At 37.2% G+C, this 19,273-nt stretch overlaps 1 protein-coding gene across 1 annotated transcript in view; it reads left to right on the plus strand.

Moving 5' to 3' along the window:
- Window positions 1–19,273, plus strand: part of MALRD1 (MAM and LDL receptor class A domain containing 1) — a 238,601-nt gene that overhangs the window by 70,846 nt on the left and 148,482 nt on the right. Inside the window, exons 18-22 of the mRNA XM_032689585.1 lie at window positions 2,217–2,304; window positions 6,044–6,220; window positions 8,503–8,680; window positions 16,192–16,348; window positions 18,558–18,668. Coding sequence (XP_032545476.1) covers window positions 2,217–2,304; window positions 6,044–6,220; window positions 8,503–8,680; window positions 16,192–16,348; window positions 18,558–18,668 — 711 coding nt within the window. The remainder of the gene's footprint in view (window positions 1–2,216; window positions 2,305–6,043; window positions 6,221–8,502; window positions 8,681–16,191; window positions 16,349–18,557; window positions 18,669–19,273) is intronic.

Here is a 19,273-nt window from a genome sequence, read left to right on the forward strand (position 1 = left end):
TTTTTTAATGTAGAATACCTTTTGATACCTTTATAGTTTTCATTGAGACTGGATCTCTAGAGTTCTGAAAAAGAGAAATTGGGAACTATTTATTCTTATTCAAATAATAAATGAGATGTGAAATGAGCTTCATGGTGGATGAATTCCCTGGAGATTGTTTAATAATAGCTTATGAAATTTGCAGAATTACAGCTGGCAAATTAATTTAAGTGGTCAGTGTTTAACCACAGGTGCAGAGAGACTATATTCTATATTGAGGTATTAACTCATAAATTGGTCTTATTTTCAAGTCTCTACCTACATCTCTGTTATATTTCCTGTGTTGCTAATGAGCATCAGACTCCCCAGCTACATAAATAAATTAAAAAATTATTTTGGGTGGGGAGATTTTAAACAATGCAATCAAAATCATCATCTTAACAGTACAGAGGTATTCTGAATTCAATTACCCCTACAGAACTGTGTCCTGCCACTTCTAGCTTTGGATAATTTTAATCTCCTTATAATATATTCCTGCCTAAATTCCATGAGTGCAACTTTCTCAAGGGAAGAAAATTGGTGTAGTTTTGAGGGCACCTGGATTTGTCTTAGTAATAATTGTGTGAGTAAACAAAGCCTCTTTCTCTTTGTCTGAATTTAATTAATAAGTAATCGATTACTAGTAGTTAATATTTCATGCTTTGAAAACAAATTCAAAGTTATATATAAACTACTGTGTGTTTGCCAGTCAAAATTACACTGGAAGGAGTAATTTTGGAATAATAAATTTTCTTGCATGGCATTTCCAAATAGCAGATGTCTTGGTTTGTCCTGTTTCTAATCATTTTATTGGTATTGGTACCAGTACTGTAGCATTGCCCACACTTTAATCTAAACAGGAAACAAAGACTGGGATAATATTGTAAAGAATATTTATGAGTATTCTGAGGTAAAAATAAGAACTCTATACTGAGATGAGAGCAATAAGAGGCAATTGTGTCATTCACTGTTGTCATTCACATTAGATATATTTTATGTTAAAATAACCTGTCTTAAGCATATCCACAGTAGGGGACATATACCTGTCTTCTTTTAGCATACCCATTTTTTTTATCTAATGGACATCAAGTATAAATGATGTGCAATCATTTTTATTTACTCTGGTGATGTCAGCATCAGTAATAAATCTGCTATTCACATGCAATTTCAGAATAGCAGAAAAATTGCAAATAATTAAATTGCAAAAAAAAATTAGAACTGACAGTATTGTGAAGCAGGACTGCCATATTTTTGCGGCTATTTATCTTTATTCCTGGGCAGGAATTTTCTGTTGAACTGAGGAACAAACTGTAAAAAATACATTAGAAATTTTACGCAGCATTTCAGAATAAGCTGGAAGCTTGAATGTATGTATATAGTATGTGACAGAAGTATTTTAAAAAACAGCAAGGAAATAACTTTAACATTTGAACTCCACTGGATTGGCAAAAACATCCATTTATCTTTTTTTCAAATTGCATGGTTTGAGAAAGCTTTTTTATTTTTATGAATAGAGATTATTAATCAGTTAAACTAAGACAATTCTTAGTAATCTTTCCGTAATCACCTGCTTGGATATTTACCATTCAGCAACAGTCAGAAGAAAAGAGGCTTATTTAGTGTTCCAAAGAATATTTCACAAACACTAACCTCTTCCATTCCTTGGCAGTAGGCAATAACGAGAAAGTGAACAAATAGAGCATTGACAACTCTAATGAAATAGTAGAAAATTTATCTTTAAAAGGTTCCATAGCTCTTCTCTAACCTGCTTAATTCTTTTCATCACACTGGTATTTGTGTAAGAGTCCATAATTTATTCAAATAAATGTTACTATATTTAGGCATGATTAATGTTATTGCAATAAGTACCAAAGGAGCTAATCATAATATGCCACTTATGATAATGTCTTGCCATCATTTTATATCACAATGATGTTTCAGTGAATTTACACCATTGTGAAACCAATCATTCTGTTACAGTTCACTGTGATTAATGTAACCACCAGTGAAAGCTGATAATAATTAGTCTCTTTCGTAAAGTATCTCTAAATAGAATTTTTTCCCCTAGAATAAATTTAATTTCATTTTAAGTGTGAAACATGGCAAATGACTCCTCTATCAATTCCTGTTAAATATTTAATGAGTAGTGGAAGTCTACTATATACCATAAAATGTTTTTGTAATTCTTGTTCCCCTAGATCTTGGTGGAAGGTACTGTAGGCGATGGTTTCACTGGAGACATTGGACTTGATGACATGTCTTTTCTAGGCTGCACTCTTTACAATGGTAAGAGTTGAACTGTACGGCTCCTAGCTGTGAGCTGACTCATTGGTGTTATTTCTAAATATTGCTACTAGAAAAGCAAAACCCAGATCGAACTGTTACTCATGCCTGACAAGGAAATTCAGACTTGTTTCCCTGCTTCCCTCATATCCAGGCATCAGCACAAAATAGTTTCTGCTGTGCGAGTGAGGCCCAAAGCAGATCCTCAGCGAGAAATGTGCAGCTTCCAAACCCTGTGAGATCTTGATTCCTAGAAGGAAAAAGAAATTTAACTGTGTGTAAAAAACCTAAACTTTCATTCAACCTATTCACTTGGATACAACCTTCCACCTCCCCTCAATAATTCATGTATTCACTGTGCCAATTGCTCTCACATGACAGCACACAAATAGTTCAGATGATAAAGCAACCTGTTCTCAGAAATCCTTGTTACTAAGGGTAGTACAATGTCTACAGAATTGTAAAATATTATATTGCAAAATACACGTACTTCAAGACACCAGACATAAATCCTTCATCACAGAAGGATTAAGAGGACTGCTGTTAGCTGCAACAGGCATTACAGGGTTATATGTGGTGTGCTAGTTGATGTAAAGTCATGACAGGACTAGTGTCTAAATATTAGCATCCTAGCACTAACTCTAAAACACCCTAGTGCAGATGCATTTTTGCTACTCCAAAAATTTCTTGTTAATATAACTATGTATACTAGGAATATGAAGTGTGTATGGCACTTCTTTTGCAGATAATGATCTCATTTTTTACCAAATTTATACAGTGCACAGCATTTATTATAACATTTTGAATATAAAGCGGTTTTTTTAAATAGTTAATGTACATTAACTACATTATGTACTATATAATGTACATTAATGTACATTAGGCCTGCACAGGACCATCCCCAAGAGTCACATCATGTGCCTGAGAGCGTTGTCCAAATGCTTCTTGAACTCTGTCAGGCTTGGTGCTGTGACCACTTCCCTGGGGAGCCTGTTCCAGTACCCAACCAGCCTAGAGGTGAAGAATTTTTTTCTAATATCCAACCTAAACCTCCCCTGACACAACCTCAAGCCGTTCCCTCAAGTCCGGTCACTTGTCACCACAGAGAAGAGAACAGTGTCCTACCCTCCTCTTCCCCTCATGAAAAAGTTGTAGATTGCAATGAAGTCTCCTGTTGTCCAGGCTGAACAGACCAAGTGCCCTCAGCCACTCCTCATATGGCTTCCCCTCAAGGCCTTTCACCACGTTCATTGCCCTCCTTTGGACACTCTGCAGTAACCTAATATCTTATTTATAATGCAGTGCCCAAAACTGCACACAGTGCTCAAGGTGAGGCTGCACCAGGGCAGAATAGAACAGGACAATTACTCCTTCAACCAGCTGGTGATGCTTTGCCAGATGCCCCCAGGACACGGTTGGCCCTCCTGGCCGCCAGGGCACTGCCGACTCATGTTCAAATTGCCATCAGCCAGGACCCCCCAGGTCCCTTTTCACAGCACTGCTTTCCAGCATCTCATTCCCCAGTCTATCTGAACATCCAGGCTTGCCCCATCCCAGGGGCAGAATCCGGCACTTTCCCTTGTTGAACTTCCTATGGTTGGTGATTGCCCAGTCCTCTAATTTATCAAGGTCTCTCTGCAGGGCCTCCCTGCCTTTAAGGGAGTCAACAGCTCCTCTGAGTTTTGTGTCATCTACAAACTTGCTTAGTATCCCTTCCAGTCCTGCATCCAAGTAATTTATGAAGACGTTGAAGAGCACAGGGCCCAAGATGGAGCCCTGCAGAACCCCACTAGTGACAGGTCTCCAGTGTGATGTTGCCCCATTCACTATTACCCTCTGTGCTTGACCCGTGAGCCAATTGCTTACCCAGCCCATGATGTGTTTATCCAGCTGTTTGCTGGACATTTTGTCCAGAAGGATGCTGTGAGAGAGAGTAAATCAAAAGAGAAATTTGAAAAGTATAGAGGGTCAGAGTTTCAAAGTTCATAAATAAGAAAAAAAAAGTTCATTTTGTATGGAAAGATAAAACAAAAATACTCAAGTAAAATGGTGGACAGGAATCAGGTTTTGTGTTCTGTATATTTTTAAAATGTTTTTAGTTTTGAAGCAATTTTTGAGGCACTCCAGGGTCCTACCTTTATTTTATTTCCTCCATGCCATAAAAATATCCCAACAACCAAAAAACAGTCAAAGAGACTGTGGGAAAAGCCTAAAAAAATAAACAATAAATATGGCATATTCCACCATATTTAACAGAAGTTGGATCAGGTTGAAAAAGCAGGGTTTCCATATCCCTGCAACCTAGAATTAATTACTAGCTGCCCAGTTGCTCTTGTTCCACTTTAAGTAACCAAAAACTGATTAGGAAGAGATGGGTTTGATAGCTTGGTGGTAAAGTCCCTCTTAAGTGATATAAAAGATGTTGAATTTTGAGTGTACCACTTCAGTACATTATTTGAATGCCCTAACCAAAGGTTATGATGCTTACTCTGGAAAATGGTATTTCATAAACAACAGAAAATTAATTGTTTCATAATAGAGAAAGTGTCAGATCTTCCTTTCTTCTCAGGTGTAGTAAAGGTTACAATACTCCAAATTTCTTCTCCCATTCCAGTGGATTAGGAGACTTGAATGTGGCATTTATATTTAAAAATTTTTAACCAATAAGGTCTTTGCTATTATTATGAGCTGTAGATAAATATATTAATTCATACAATTCTTCCTTCAAAAGGATTCTTCCCCCAAGTCTTTTGTTTGAATCTTAAGATATTATGGGAGTACCATTCATTTGATTGGAGTGTAATTTATTTATCTTAGATTTGCTTTCTACCTTCTGAAATAGAGATGGCTCCTGTTTTTGTGTAATTTATTATCATTCTTAGTGCTCCAGGCTTCAAGAAAAAAAAACCAGCAAAACCATCCTTGCTGTCTCAGACACACTTAATATAAAAAGTCGTCACATGTACTTTTTAATTAACTCAGGTGTATTGCTCAGGTGCATTGTGCACTACAGCTTATAATTTCATTAAGGATTAAATTTTAAAAAGGAGTTTTATAATGAAAATTCTTTTTATGGACAATAATAGCAAAGGTTTTCAAGCAATGAGAGTAAGCCTGAAGAAAGGTGCATAGTAAAGTATAAGAGGAAAAGAAAAGACAATTGATTTGAAAGAAGTGGTAATGAGTTTGAATGAAGCATAAAGGAGGTGGTGGAACAAGGTGATGACCTCAGAATAATTTCTTTAATGAGAAAAGAATTTTTTTTCAGTGATGAATTTACAAGGTAAGAAGGTTACATAGTAATTTCCACAGTCACTTGCAGTAATCGACATGTTAAAAAAAAAAGCCATTATCATCAGAATAATCTGTTAGCCTTGGTTCACAGGGAAAATAAGTTTCTGTGATTGTTTTTCAGTCTCAGTGGCATCAATTTTTTGAAATGACTCACTCAGTTAATCCAAATTTGAAAGGCAGGCGAGAGGTGTAAATAAATTCCTGCAAGTATCGAAAACTGTATGGATCGTGGTTGGCTGGCATGACAAAACTAGTGCTTTCCACTGAGGAAATGTTCAATTTAGCTCCTGCTGAGCAGCATTTAAGTCATTCAACTCGACTGTCCAGGCATGTTTCCAGTAAATCTATACCCTTGACAAAGGGTGGGAGTGGCAAGGGGAGAAATCATTATGAAGCTAGAACGCCTTTATCCCGGGCACTCAACATTCTGTTGCTTTGTTTTTCAAAGGAAACTTGCCCACTATCTCTACAACTACTTCAGGAACTTCAGTTCCTGCCACACTCCCCATGAACAACTGCACAGAGAAGGAGTTTGTCTGTAGAGCCTCTGGTCGCTGCATCCACATGACCCAGAAGTGTGATTTCAGACCTAACTGCTCTGATCAGTCTGATGAATCAGATTGTGGTAAGTGTATGAAACCTTGTACTTTGTTATCTTACTAGTTTCTGGCTGATAAACACTTTGCTTTAGCTGCTATTTGTTTACCTTTGGAATTTGGTATTTTTAACATGATTTTCCCCAGAAAAAAATAATTGCATTTTGCTCTTAACATGGGAATCTGCAATGTTATGCACTTTCTGCCTTGCGATTCAGACTTGACATTTCAAGTTACTAGTGAAATGTGACAGGGGAAGGAATCCTCAGTTGCCTAACGATGGGTACATGACAATTTTAAGTCAGCATTGTTTCTTAAAATGTTCACTGGTCCAGACTGGAAGAGAGAATAAGTTTACTGTCTCATTTTTCAGATGGACATCTGGGAGAATGGGATCCACTTCTTACCTACTTTAATAAATATGGGTTTTGTTTTCTTGTTAGGGTATTTTTTTTTCATACAAAGTAGTTGCAGTAGCAGCAATGATTGTGAAATTCAGCCTATTCCACTAAGAAGTGAGTTACAGCCTGTAAAGCTCTGGTAGTCAGATGGGAACATTGGAAGTGAGACTGTGGACAAGGTCCCCATATGTTGTCCATAAAGGTCTAAGGCAGTTGTTGATTGCTTCTGAGTTGCAGCAATTCACACTATAGCATTTTAGAAGAAGCTGTTAATGACTTTCTTTTGCCTCAAAGCACAGTACTTGAAAGTACTGCTTTAGGGAAACCCATTAATGAGGGGGACAAACATCAGAGAGTGACCTCCTCAGCCTCGGCAAGCAAAATTATGGTCACTGAAGATCAAAACTGAATTCATTACACTTGGTGTAGGGAACTCAATTATCTGTCTCAGGGCTGAGGGCTCAGCGAGGAGAAGGAATACTAGACTCACTATGTCTATTTCTTACGTGGGAATAACTGGAAAAATGAATCTGATATATAAATGTCACTGGGTAGTTTCCTGTAGTGTGAAAACACACCAAACACTGAAATCTTGCCCTGAAAAATAGAACAGAACCCTCTGAATAGAACTTTTATTTTTCCCCTCAGAAATTTGCATTATCTTACAAAACATCCTTTCCACCTGAGCAAGATAAATACTGTGTAGAATACACCTTTACAGATTTGCTTTGTGTGATGTCTCCCATCATTAAGATGGCAATTTATCCTTCAAATGAAAATACTGGAATAGGAGTTAAGTATGTCCTGACTGAAACAGAAAAATATTCTCAGATAGGTGTTATCTTTGTCACAGGTACTTGAAACATAATGTTTACAAAACACCTCAAAAAGGGGAATAAACTCTTAATGCTATACCACTTTTCATTCTCAGGAAACATCACAAATCTTTATATGGGCAACTCTTGAGATTACACTGGCTTCAGTTTGCTTCCTTACTGAGGATATACAAGCTTTAAATCAAAACTTCCTCTCTCCTTACTCTACCATTTTTACCCTCCAAGGAAAGAAACATCAGGCACATTCTCCTAACAAACTGTAATTTCTTGATGAAACATTTAAGCTTCATGTGTTAAAATAAACTCTCATTTCCCTTGCATAATTCTCACAAGCACTCACTTAGACTTCAGTATTATAATTTGTTCCAAAGTTCTAGAGAGTGACTAGACTCAATTTGGATTATGTAGACAAAGTTTCTGTAAAATACTCAAGAAGATGTACTGGAGAATTAGTATTCACAGAGGAAATGGAAAATATGTGGGTTTCTTTCCCCTAAGGAAGGTCAGTACTGAACTTACTTTTCTTGCCCAGTTATTCCGGAACCACAACTTCAGTGATGAGCAGCTGAATATTTATTTAATAAGATAACAATTCAGTATTTGACACTAGTGCCAAATAGCTGTCTGAAATATTCAGGGGTTTTTTAGAGTTTTGGTCATGGACTTTGTACACAACATGCAATGATTTGCTAATGCCACCAGTCTACAGGACTGAAGAAGGAGCCCCACAGCAGCTCACAGATTTGCAGTTGATGAATTTTACACACCTTTCCACGTATATCATAGGACAGATTTTTAGAATGACCTGAAAGCTGTTCAGAACACATATGAAGGTAGATATTGAAGTGCAAATGAATTGATATATTGCCAAAATTAGAATCTGCCTAATAGAAAACATAGAAAATTGATGTTTTATCTATAGAGATAAAACTATGCATATTAATACTGTGCAAGTATTCATGGTTACTATAAATTGAATCCTTTGTGTTTCCATGTTGCTTACTCTATTGTACCATCAGCTAATGGTTTTCAATCTTTATATAAACATGAAGTATTAACTGTTCATCTCTAAAGTTATGGAAGTCTGTGACTTTGAAGATAAAAACCTCTGTGGATGGCATCAACCAGCCTCTGAACAGATGTCAGGAAGTTATTCCATACATACCACAAACATATTCAAGTGGAAACTTGGAAGAGGGGCAAATCTCTACCCTGAGCAAGAGCAACACAGCCCATTAACTGATCATACTACGTGAGTACAATTTTTCAAATATGTGAATTTGTCTTAGAATATGTGAGCTTAGCCACCACAAATGGATTGTCAGAGGGTAAAACTCTCAGTTCACAATATTGAAGCAGTGTACTGATTTATTAATGACATGTAATTAGCTGACAATCAGTGAAGTAGACATGCAGGATCAACAGCATCAATCCAACAGATCAATCAAAATACAAAACATTAATAAACAGGTACACATTCCTAAACACCCTTCTATGAGTAATTCCCAAAAGTTTCAGTACCTCTCCATCCAGAGAAACATGTGTTGCCCCTTATGGGAAAGCAAGTTTGGAAGACATGCTGCCCCAGCTTTATGTGTACACATACCACTGCCTACAATCTGTTAAACACGCCATGAGAAATCAACCCTCCTTGTAGCACCCCAAACCGTCAGCCCACCAGCTGGCTGCTGGTTATTGGCAGCATGCAGTGGGGGTGCTGCTGTCTGGTCTGTGCAGTGGTTGTGGTCAGCAAGATGATTTCTGGCATGTCATAACCAGGGTTTGGCTGCTGCTCTTTCCACTCCATTATAAATCTCCTCTATTACAAATTTTCATCCTACTCTTACATTTCTTTTCAAGCTGACTTCTCCTGTAAAAGCTCTTTGTAATTAATTTGGTAGAGTAGTTGATGGTGGTCATCATCTGGATCAGTTTTGGGTCAATACTTTCTCAGAGAGTCTTCAGCCACACAGACAACTTATGCTCACATTTTTACCTTACTGAGTGAAAGTCACATGCTTTAAACTATTTTAATTTAAAATATAGATTCTTTTTCTGAAATAATATACTTACAAAAATTTTTATTCAGGGAAGAACCTTTTTGGAGCCTATTAATATGTTATGTGTCAAACCCTGCAAGACAGGGTCTATGAAAGATTTGTTCATATGCTATGATCTATAATAGGCCATCCTGTATTATCTACAGGAGGATAAGTAATCAAACTATTTCTGGTGCAGACACCGAATATCTAACAACCATAGATATGAAAGAAACAAGTTATTTTTTTCTTATTCTCCTTCTTTCTCATTATAAATCTTCTCGTGTTTCCTAGAGATGCGCTTTGCTTTATCCTTTCAGATTCACAGTCACTACACATCTTAAGTAAAACCTTGGCACTGCCCATCATGGACTACTCTCTCCTTATATCACATATTGCCTTCTGACTAAACCAATGGGCATAATGGGCAGTGCATTGAGTAGCTGTTAAAGAAAACATAAAGGAAGTGATAAATTTCTTCTAGAAGGAATGCTTGAACATTAAGGTCTTTTTCACTTCTGAATTTTTTTAGCATTTTTTGTGATTTCTACAGGAAGATATAGTGTTGAAGAAAGTGTTAGTGTTTGTTTTTCTTTTTACAGAAGGCTTTTATTTATTTATATATTTATTTATTTATTTATTTCTATAACACTTTCTGTAATATTTCTAAATTACTTCTATCAACCTTTTAGCAGTTTCCCACTTTAAAGTCACATTTCAAATAAACAATGCCATAGGTACAGCTTTCCCATTTTACACTTAACATATTGAAGTTAGATTGGACTCTATATGGACACATAAAGATTAAACTGTTCTTGTATCTCTGCCTGTTTCCTTTGGAATACTGTTATAATGAAATTTGAATGCTTATGAATATTCTTAATGCAACTTTTGTAGCCAATGCTAGAAAATATGAAAAGTTTTCTGTTTATACCTACTTAAATTTTTACCACAACTTTCGTATCATTTGGTTTCTGACACTGTAAACAAGAATTAATAGGAATCAACATAAAATGAACATAAGCATGATGGAAAGGTCATAGTATTTCAGTTTACAACCATCTTGTGTCAAATATATAAGGCATTAAAATACCAGTACTATATTCTGATGACATAGTACAAGGAAAAAAAGTGACAAAAACATAAGCATTTTCTCATAAATACGGCTTTTAGGAATTAAAAGAATTTAACTCCTTCTTAACTAAAAACTTTCTCAGAAATCTTCTGAGGAAGTGTTTTTTAACTGGGAAATCCTAGCTAATCTGAAATTAAAAATCTCCTGCAAATACCTTAACTTTGGCAAAACTTCTGTCAGCTGGTTATCTATGCTCTTGGGGGAAAGAAGATAGAGAAGAGAGTGATCTCCCCCCCCCCCACTACCCTGATAAAGGATGCAGAGGATGTGGCAAATGCAAACTGAAGCCATTTTCCTGATATGTCTAGTATCACACAGTCCTTCCTCTTTGGTCAAGACAGTGCTACTTTTGAATGTCATCTTGTTCCCTACGGGGTTTTCTTGACCACTATTTTGGTTTTTTTCTCTGTACAGAAACCCATCTGGTCCAATAACAGGTCACTAATCTGGCACATCTTGGGCAGATGGTGTTGGAGAGCTGAAGAATAACACTTTCAATGTGTAATAAGTCCAACACGTCTATGGGGCTCTGATTTGCTCTGTAGATACTGCACAGTGTTTATGGACATATATATTCAGGAAAAACGAAAATGCGTGTGGAGGCGGTTGCTTTCTGAATTTCAAAATTTAATATGGTGTGCTAATCATTGGGACACATATAACTCTAAGGAAACTGAAATTTTCATCTCTTTGACAGGAAGCTGAACTTGAGCCAGCAGTGTGCCCAGGTGGCCAAGAAAGCCAATGGCATCCTGGCTTGTATTCAGAAGGGTGTGGCCAACAGGACCAGGGAAGTGATTCCGCCCCTTCACTCAGCGTTAGTTAGGTCACACCTTGAGTGTTGTGTCCAGTTTTGGGGCCCTCAGTTCAGGAAGGATATTCAGGTGCTGGAGAGTGTCCAAAGAAGGGCAGTGAGGCTGGTGAAGGGACTGGAACACAGGAGCAGCTGAGGGAGGTGAGGCTGTTGAGGTTGGAGAAGAGGAGGCTCAGGGGAGGCCTCATCACTCTCTACAACCACCTGAAAGGAGGTTGTAGCCAGATGGGCGTTGGTCTCTTCTCCCAGGCAACCAGCAGTAGGACAAGAGGGCATAGTCTTAAGTTATGCCAGGGGTGGTTTAGGTTAGACATTAGAAAGAAATTCTTTACAGAGAAGGTGATCAGACATTGGAATAGTTTGCCCAGGGAGGTGGCAGAGTCACTGTCCCTGGAGGTATTTAAGAAGAGACTGGATGTGGCACTTAGTGTCATGGTCTAGTTGACAGGGTGGTGCTGGGTCATGAGTTGGACTTGATGATCTCAGAGGTCTTTTCCAACCTGGTTGATTCTGTGTGATTTTATGTGATTCTGTGGTTGTTGTTTGTTTGCTTTTCTCATTGCTGAGATTTGGAAGGAAATCAGAAATCTTTAATAAAATGGAGTTGTTTGTTTTCTAATCAGATTTAGTTTTCAATCCTAAAGAAAAATAATGAGTAAAAGGTATTTTATAAGTCCATTTACGTGCTTAATTAGACATTCTCAAAAAATTTGTAGAAGATATATAGATGAATTAACACTTTAAAAACTAAGGTATGTCCAGCAACTAATTAAGCAGGGCTTAAACTTTCTGTACAAGAAAGTTCAGCTGATTAATATTTGATCCACTTTCAAACATTCCAACAATAGACAACTACTACTGTGAAATGTGTAATTCACAGCATGAGACATTACTTGTAACACTACCAGATTTAAGATGGGCTTAACTATTTGATAGGTCTCCAACTTTTCTTAACACATCTAATCTTTCCCTCACTGTTAATTCCCGTTTAGTACATTCAGTTGACTGTGTTCTTTTGAATGCTTTGAAGAGGGAAATACAGTGAAGATTCTTTATGAATGCCCATTCTTTGCCAACTACGGTTTAAAAGATATTTGAAATATTAAGCTATTAACAAAGACAAGTGTGCAAATATAGGTCAGTTGCTTATGTTGAAAATTTTATATCCATTAAAATGTTGTGAATTTCCCTCTGAAATTAATTAGGATTATTACACTGGCACAGGAATGTCTCTATATAGGGAATACTTTCAGTATAGAGGTAAAATTAATTATTTTCAAAGGGTAAGTATCAAGATTTTAATGACACTGTAGCTGCCAACTAAAAGGTTTTCCATGGGATAATTTTCCAAATTAGCCTGAGCTCTTGAAACTATTGGCAGGGGAGTCTTGCTGTGTTCTGCTGAATTTCAGCACTTACATAAGATCTACATTGAAAGCCAGATTTATTTACTGTTACACATGTTGAACAATATCTTGTTTTACACTTGTTATCACTGAGTCCTTGAGATCTCACTAAAAAAAAAAAAAATCAGAGGAATACTTTTATGGAATAGGAAAGAAAGGAATTTAAGGAGGGGTCAAATGATTAAATCACAGAATGAAGAAACTGTTACCTTCACTAACGATCACTTAAAAACAAAGATGGTGGATGAAGACAAGAACGACTTCTGAGCAGAGTAAGAGAGACTTATAATTTGTGTTTATGGAAATTTTGGTATACCTTGTCTCTGTACATTTCTTACTAGTTTAGGCCATCTAAGAAATCTTTTACTTTGAAAGTCAGAGCTTGACAAACTGAATAGACGGTTGCATATATGTTAACTGACTCTGCTACAAAAGATGTATCCATAGAAGATGAGGGACCCCTAGCATATGAACTCTATGCAAACATAATGATTTCTTATTACTTTCTTCAAACTCTTCCCTGCCTCGGTCCATAGGGATAGGGGAAATTGGGACCAGGCACTGCAGCTAGGGTTCGGACGCAGTTGAGGTTCTCATGATGCAATGCCAGTTTATTCAAGGGAAACAAGGGTTTAAAAAACCGCAGTTTGAGGGGTGGATGCTAAGCCAGGGAGGTGCAAGAGATTGACAGTTTAGGGAAAGATGTGGTAGGGGGACGGGGAAAGATGGGTGGAACTCTCGGGTATCAGAGGGAGCTGATTAATGGTAGCTTTCTCTGCACTGTGATAGCTACAGCTAATCAGTAACAGAGGCATGGGAAAACAGGGGAGAAGAAGAGATAATCAGCTTTCAAAGGGGAAGCCTGAGAGAGAAATAGGGACAATATGGAGGTACAGCAGGATCTATACATTTTGACAATAAACCGGGGTGTACAAGGGTTCATAAGCACACAACAGCAAACTGGGGAAAAACTGCCAGTCTACTGGGTGGATTATTCAGTGAGTAGAAAGTCCATTCAGACTCCATTAATACTTTTCCAGGCCACATATCTCTCCCATTCCGTCTTTTCATCCATCACACTTCCCCCTATAGAATGTGCACCTCCCTGTAAATTCCATGCAGGTTGCTAGACCAGACAGCTTCAAGACTTCAAGATAGAGAAATTTCTTTCTTCTGTGAGCAAACATGATGCAAATTAATGTCACTAGGAGAAAGCATTTCTTTTAAAGTACATGGATAGATCACAAGTATGTAAGTCTCGTAGTCCTAAGTGTAAAGACTTCCATAATAGGAGTGAAAGTCAACAAGAGTGCTTGACCCATCTCTTTCTGATCCTTCTGTTTTCCCGCTACTTTCCCGTGTAACCTTAATATTCTTGTAATCGCATAAGGCCACCAAGCTTAATGTCTAACACTCTGTGAAGTGTTTCACTGGTAAACTTAACTTTCCTCTGGTTTAATAGTTTTAAATGTGATATTGTAACAAACACTGAAACAAGGTAAAAAAAATTGCAATGACCTCTGCCACCCTAGGATGTGCTATGGGGCAAGTAGTATCTAGACAGAGATGTGATCTTTTGTCTGCCTTCAGGACAAAGACGTGACTAACAGAACATGTCGATAAGAGATGGATGATTGAATGTTGTCATAGTACTGACTGTACCCTACCACTGCTTTAAACTAATCTCACTGAGAGGCACTGAATAACCCAGGAAGTATGAGGGCTGTAAGTGCTACTTCTTTTCAGACCTTTCCGTCATTCTGCTTCTTACAGTCCTCTTGAATGCTGTTGTAAATACAGAGCTAACTCTCTTGGGCCACCTAAGGCATGCGTTCCCAGTAGCAAAGTCTGAATTTTTAAATATTTTGCAAACCTTAAGAGAAATGGATACTCTCTTACCTCCAGGCCAGACCCTGATAGAATACTCAGCACCAAGGAAAAGAAGAAACGTAAAATTGTTACATTGTTACACCTTTCTTCAGTAGAAAGGAGGGAAATAAATTAATATTCCAAATATATACTTGCTTAAAAGACCTGTAACTATGAGTTTTCAAAGTTTTCCACTCTTAATTATAGTACCTGCAATTTGTTAGGAGAAACTTAATATTTAGGCTGCCGTATAAAGGATAATGTAAATGCAGGAAGTAATTATAAAAATGTCTCAGTTGTCAGGATTCAGTGATAAAAGAAAAGCTTCAGCAAAAATTCTCTCATCTGACTCAGAACGAAAAGTAAAATAAAACTGTGGAGAAGATCTTGATTTCTACAGGTCATTATTCTTCCCCCTGAAATCTCCCCCTGACTGACTTCAGTCCCTGCTGTGTTTATGAACAGTCTTCACCGATTTCACTTGTAACATGCCTGACCTACACCAAATGATGGTATGCTCCACATTTTAAAATGTTGTCTTTTTCATTGTTTTGGTGGGGGTTTTTTGTTTTATTTTGTTTTTCACTCCTAGTGTGACACCAGTGGAGGTAAAAGCAGTACTCTGAGTAACAAGCAGTGAAACAGTCTGTTTTTTGAGGATTTTTGAAAGGTTATTTCTGAATCTCTACCATCAAACTCCTGACTCTTCCCATTAGGCAAGACTTTCAGTCTGGGAAGGGCCTGATACCATGATATCTTTGGGCTTATCGTATTTCTCTTGGCAGTGCTTGCTGGGCATGGTCACTGCCTTCTCGCAGCTGTACTGGTACAACTTTACAGAGTGGTTGCTCAGAACTTGGTCAGTCAAGAAAACTGAAAAGCAAGGAAAACCTAACACCAGCACCTATTTAAAAACATAGGCTACATCATCAGGTTTGTGAGCACTTGTTGGAAAGGTTGTTTTGAGAAGCACTGAGCATGAAGCACCTCCACTGGGGAGAGCAGAATCTCATCTTTGTTTAACAGCTGCTTTTTACTTGGGAAAGCAAGTGTTTTAGGGGCTAAATCTCAGATGCCCAAAACACTAAAACTGCACTGGTCTCTCTGTACACTCTGATGCTTAAGTCTGATGCTTACTTCATCCTTCCATCTTTTCCAGCAGCTCAGGAGACAAAATTGCACTCAATGTCTTGGATGTTCTTTAAGGCAGGATTGAACTCTCTGATTTCCCTGCGGAAAGAGGGTTGTAGGGAAAGCCAGAGGCCCTCTAGCCCACATCTGTATGATCCTGTGGATAAAGGTTGACTTCAACTCTTTCTTTTTTTTGCTTATCTTGATATGAAAATATTAGCTACCTTTACAAGGGTTTCTTGGGATTCTGGCTGCACACTAGAATGTATTCAGATACCCAGACAGTAGATACTAGCTAGAGAAATATTACAATCATAATTATGATTATATTTTTTGTTTTAATAAATATAACCTTTTTTCTCTGAGCAGGAGTACTGAAGAAGGATGGTATCTGTTTACAGACAGCTCAAATGGAGAATTTGGTCACAGAGCTGACTTTGCTACCCCAGTCATCTCCTTTACAGGTCCCAGATGCAAAGTCATGTTCTGGAACTACATGAATGGTTCAACAATAGGTTCTTTGGAGGTATGGAGATGCTATTTGTTTGGGATTTTTTTTCTTGATTGTTTGTTTTGTGGGTTTTTTGTTTGTTTTGTTTTTTGGTTTTGGGGGTTTTTTTTACAGCATGAAATTACTGTGAGGAAATTTATGCCTTCTCTTTTAATTTCATTAAAGCCTAGGCTGCTAATAAATGAAAATGAACAATTACTAACACTCTTCTTCTCTCAATATATTATGATCTGAAGGAAGAATTAGCTTCAATAGGCTGGGGAAAACATAACCCATAGCAACCAAAAATTCTAACCTTATAGACCACAGTTGGAGCTTCCATACAAGGTAAAGTCTGGTATTACACAATACCCTTTGACACTGCAAAACAACAATAGATAATAGGGCATCAAGGTCTTTGCCTGAATGTTGGAGTAGGAACAAAAGAAGTAATTGAATCAAAATTGAGCTAAAATTTGTAGAAACAGCTTAGTCCTTGGAAAATTGAAGATACAACTTTCAGAGTTTCATTATATTAATGTAAGCACCATTGAACTATTTCTATGACATACAAGTAACTAATGTGCTTACCCATACCTTTTTCTTAACTCTAGTTAAAATAAAGCACTTCTTCAAAGGAAATTTAACTCATTAGCAGCTTGTAGATCAGAATCACTGCAAAGAGAATGAATAAAACAGCAGCATTGTTCTGAATGATTTTTTTTGCCACACAACATAAAATGGGATTTCCCATGATTGTTACAAAATACCTACAGCATCAGAAATGGATTGAAAAAAAATACTCAGGATAAGTCACTCAATCACCTCTGCATTCAGTATCAAATTGGATATATAATAGAACAGGTAACTCACAGTCTATGTAAAAGCATGTGTGTATGTGTCTATACTCACACATGTACCTTCAGATAAAAATATAGTTTGTATGTGAGAGTAAAAAAGATATTTTCTTGTTCAGCATCCTTTATTCTCTCAAATAATATCTGTAATTCCTTTCTCTCTAATTTATTTTCTCTTAAATTCATGTCTTCTATGGACAGTTCTTCTTGTCTGTAAAGTGAGATGTCAGTTTGTTTTTCTATCCAATTTAATATGTTATCTGTTCCTTTTGTTTCCCTGGAATAAAAACTCCTTAGTGTAAGAACCTGCTGTTTGCTTGGAGGAACTTACCTGTTATGCAACATCATATACACATGGGACTGCATAAATTAAAACAATAAAAGGGTTTTTTTCATTATGATGAAAAATGCCTGGGCTGCCCTAAGAAGATTATGCAGAGTAGCAGTAAATCCTTGAAAGCAGAAGTAGTTCAGGCAACCAGTGAATGGATGTTTAGCTCTCTAGTACTGGCTGGAGACACAGCTCGACACACTTCATCAAACACTCATCTCGTTGTTATTGTCAGCTCAGTTGAATTTGGATGCCCAAGAGGTTGGAGCAAATCATGTTTCGGACTTTCTGCTCATGTTGAAAACTGCCATTTTTCCCCAGTTCACTGACTATTTGCAGGGGTATGGGGGTTTACAAGTCTTTCATTGCCCAAATATATGAAATTTGGTCTTTATAAAAAAAGACAAAGTTTTTATTTGTAAAAGAAAAAAATGTTTCATAAGAATCAGGACAAGAGAATCCAGAAGAGCAGTCTAATGTATGTGTGAACTAGTATATTTTTAGTAACACCTGTTAGTCATTTTCCCATGTTTTATAACTGAATTACAACCCAGTAATGAAGAATTTTTATTCACTGTTAGCCACTCTGAGTAAATTAATGAGATAAGTTAGTCCAAGTTAAGGCTCTGGATTGAGTACGTTTTTCGAGATCAGAGAAGCTTAGAGCATTATTTCCTTAATACAGTCACTTATGCTGGCATATCCATTTGCATTGGATAAGACATCAGGAAAAGGTTCTTCACTGAGAGGGTGGTCGGGCACTGCAACAGGCTCCCCAGGAAGTGGGCACTGAACCAAGCCTGTCAGAGTGCAAGGAGCATTTAGACAATACTCCTAGTCATATGATTTCATTTTAGGTTGTCCTGAAAGGAGTAGGGATTTGGAGTTGATGGTCCCTTCCAGTTCCAGATATTTTACGATTCTGCGACATTTAATGATGGTATAGAGATGAGATGTACAGGATGCTTTTGTACTCTTGTATACAATTAAGGGACCATAAAGTGAGTTGGAAATGGAAAGATATTTTTTAGTGACCTAGAATTATTTCCCTTTTTAGGTACTCTGTAAAACCAGTAACAGGACTTCTAAATTGTGGACTCAAAGTGGCAACCAAGGTCCCCAGTGGAACAGAGCAGAAGTGTTCTTGGGAATTCGATCAAATTTTCAGGTGTGTATTCCTATACTATGTGTTTCCTACACAGCTGGCTTTAGTACTTCTATATTATATATACTTCACCTCCTCATTTCCCTTTTTACCCTGTACATGTTTTCTCTCATCCGAATAACGAAAGTCATCTCTTTGTATGTCTGAGTGGTTATCTGAGCTGGACTCAAGTTTTTTGGAGATTTCTCATTCCTCTTTAATCTCAGACTGATATCCATCTTCAAGACTGAGAATCCCTTCTGTCCTTGAACCCAACTTACGTTAAACTATTCTTTCTCCTTATTGTGTATTAAGTAAAAACATCTGGGTTTTGAAAAAAGAATCTTGAGAATGATGTTTGCTTTGAAATAAGAGTAGATTCCCAAGACCCTTAGAGATGCTTGTCATGCTTAGTTGTAGTCTTATGAAGAAAAAACAGTCAGGAACATATTTTTAAGTGTTACATTATCTGATACTTCTGTCATGGACTTTTGATGAAACTTTAACATTCTTCTTACATTTATGGGAATAAATGACTACTCTTTTTCAGACTTACTTTGCAGAAGTAGGTGAAACTCTTGCTATTAATTCAGGATGAGTGAGGGCTGGTATGTATGTTGCACAATTTA

The sequence above is a fragment of the Chiroxiphia lanceolata genome, chromosome 1 (assembly GCF_009829145.1).
Source record: "Chiroxiphia lanceolata isolate bChiLan1 chromosome 1, bChiLan1.pri, whole genome shotgun sequence".
In the NCBI taxonomy this organism is placed as follows: Eukaryota; Metazoa; Chordata; class Aves; order Passeriformes; family Pipridae; genus Chiroxiphia; species Chiroxiphia lanceolata.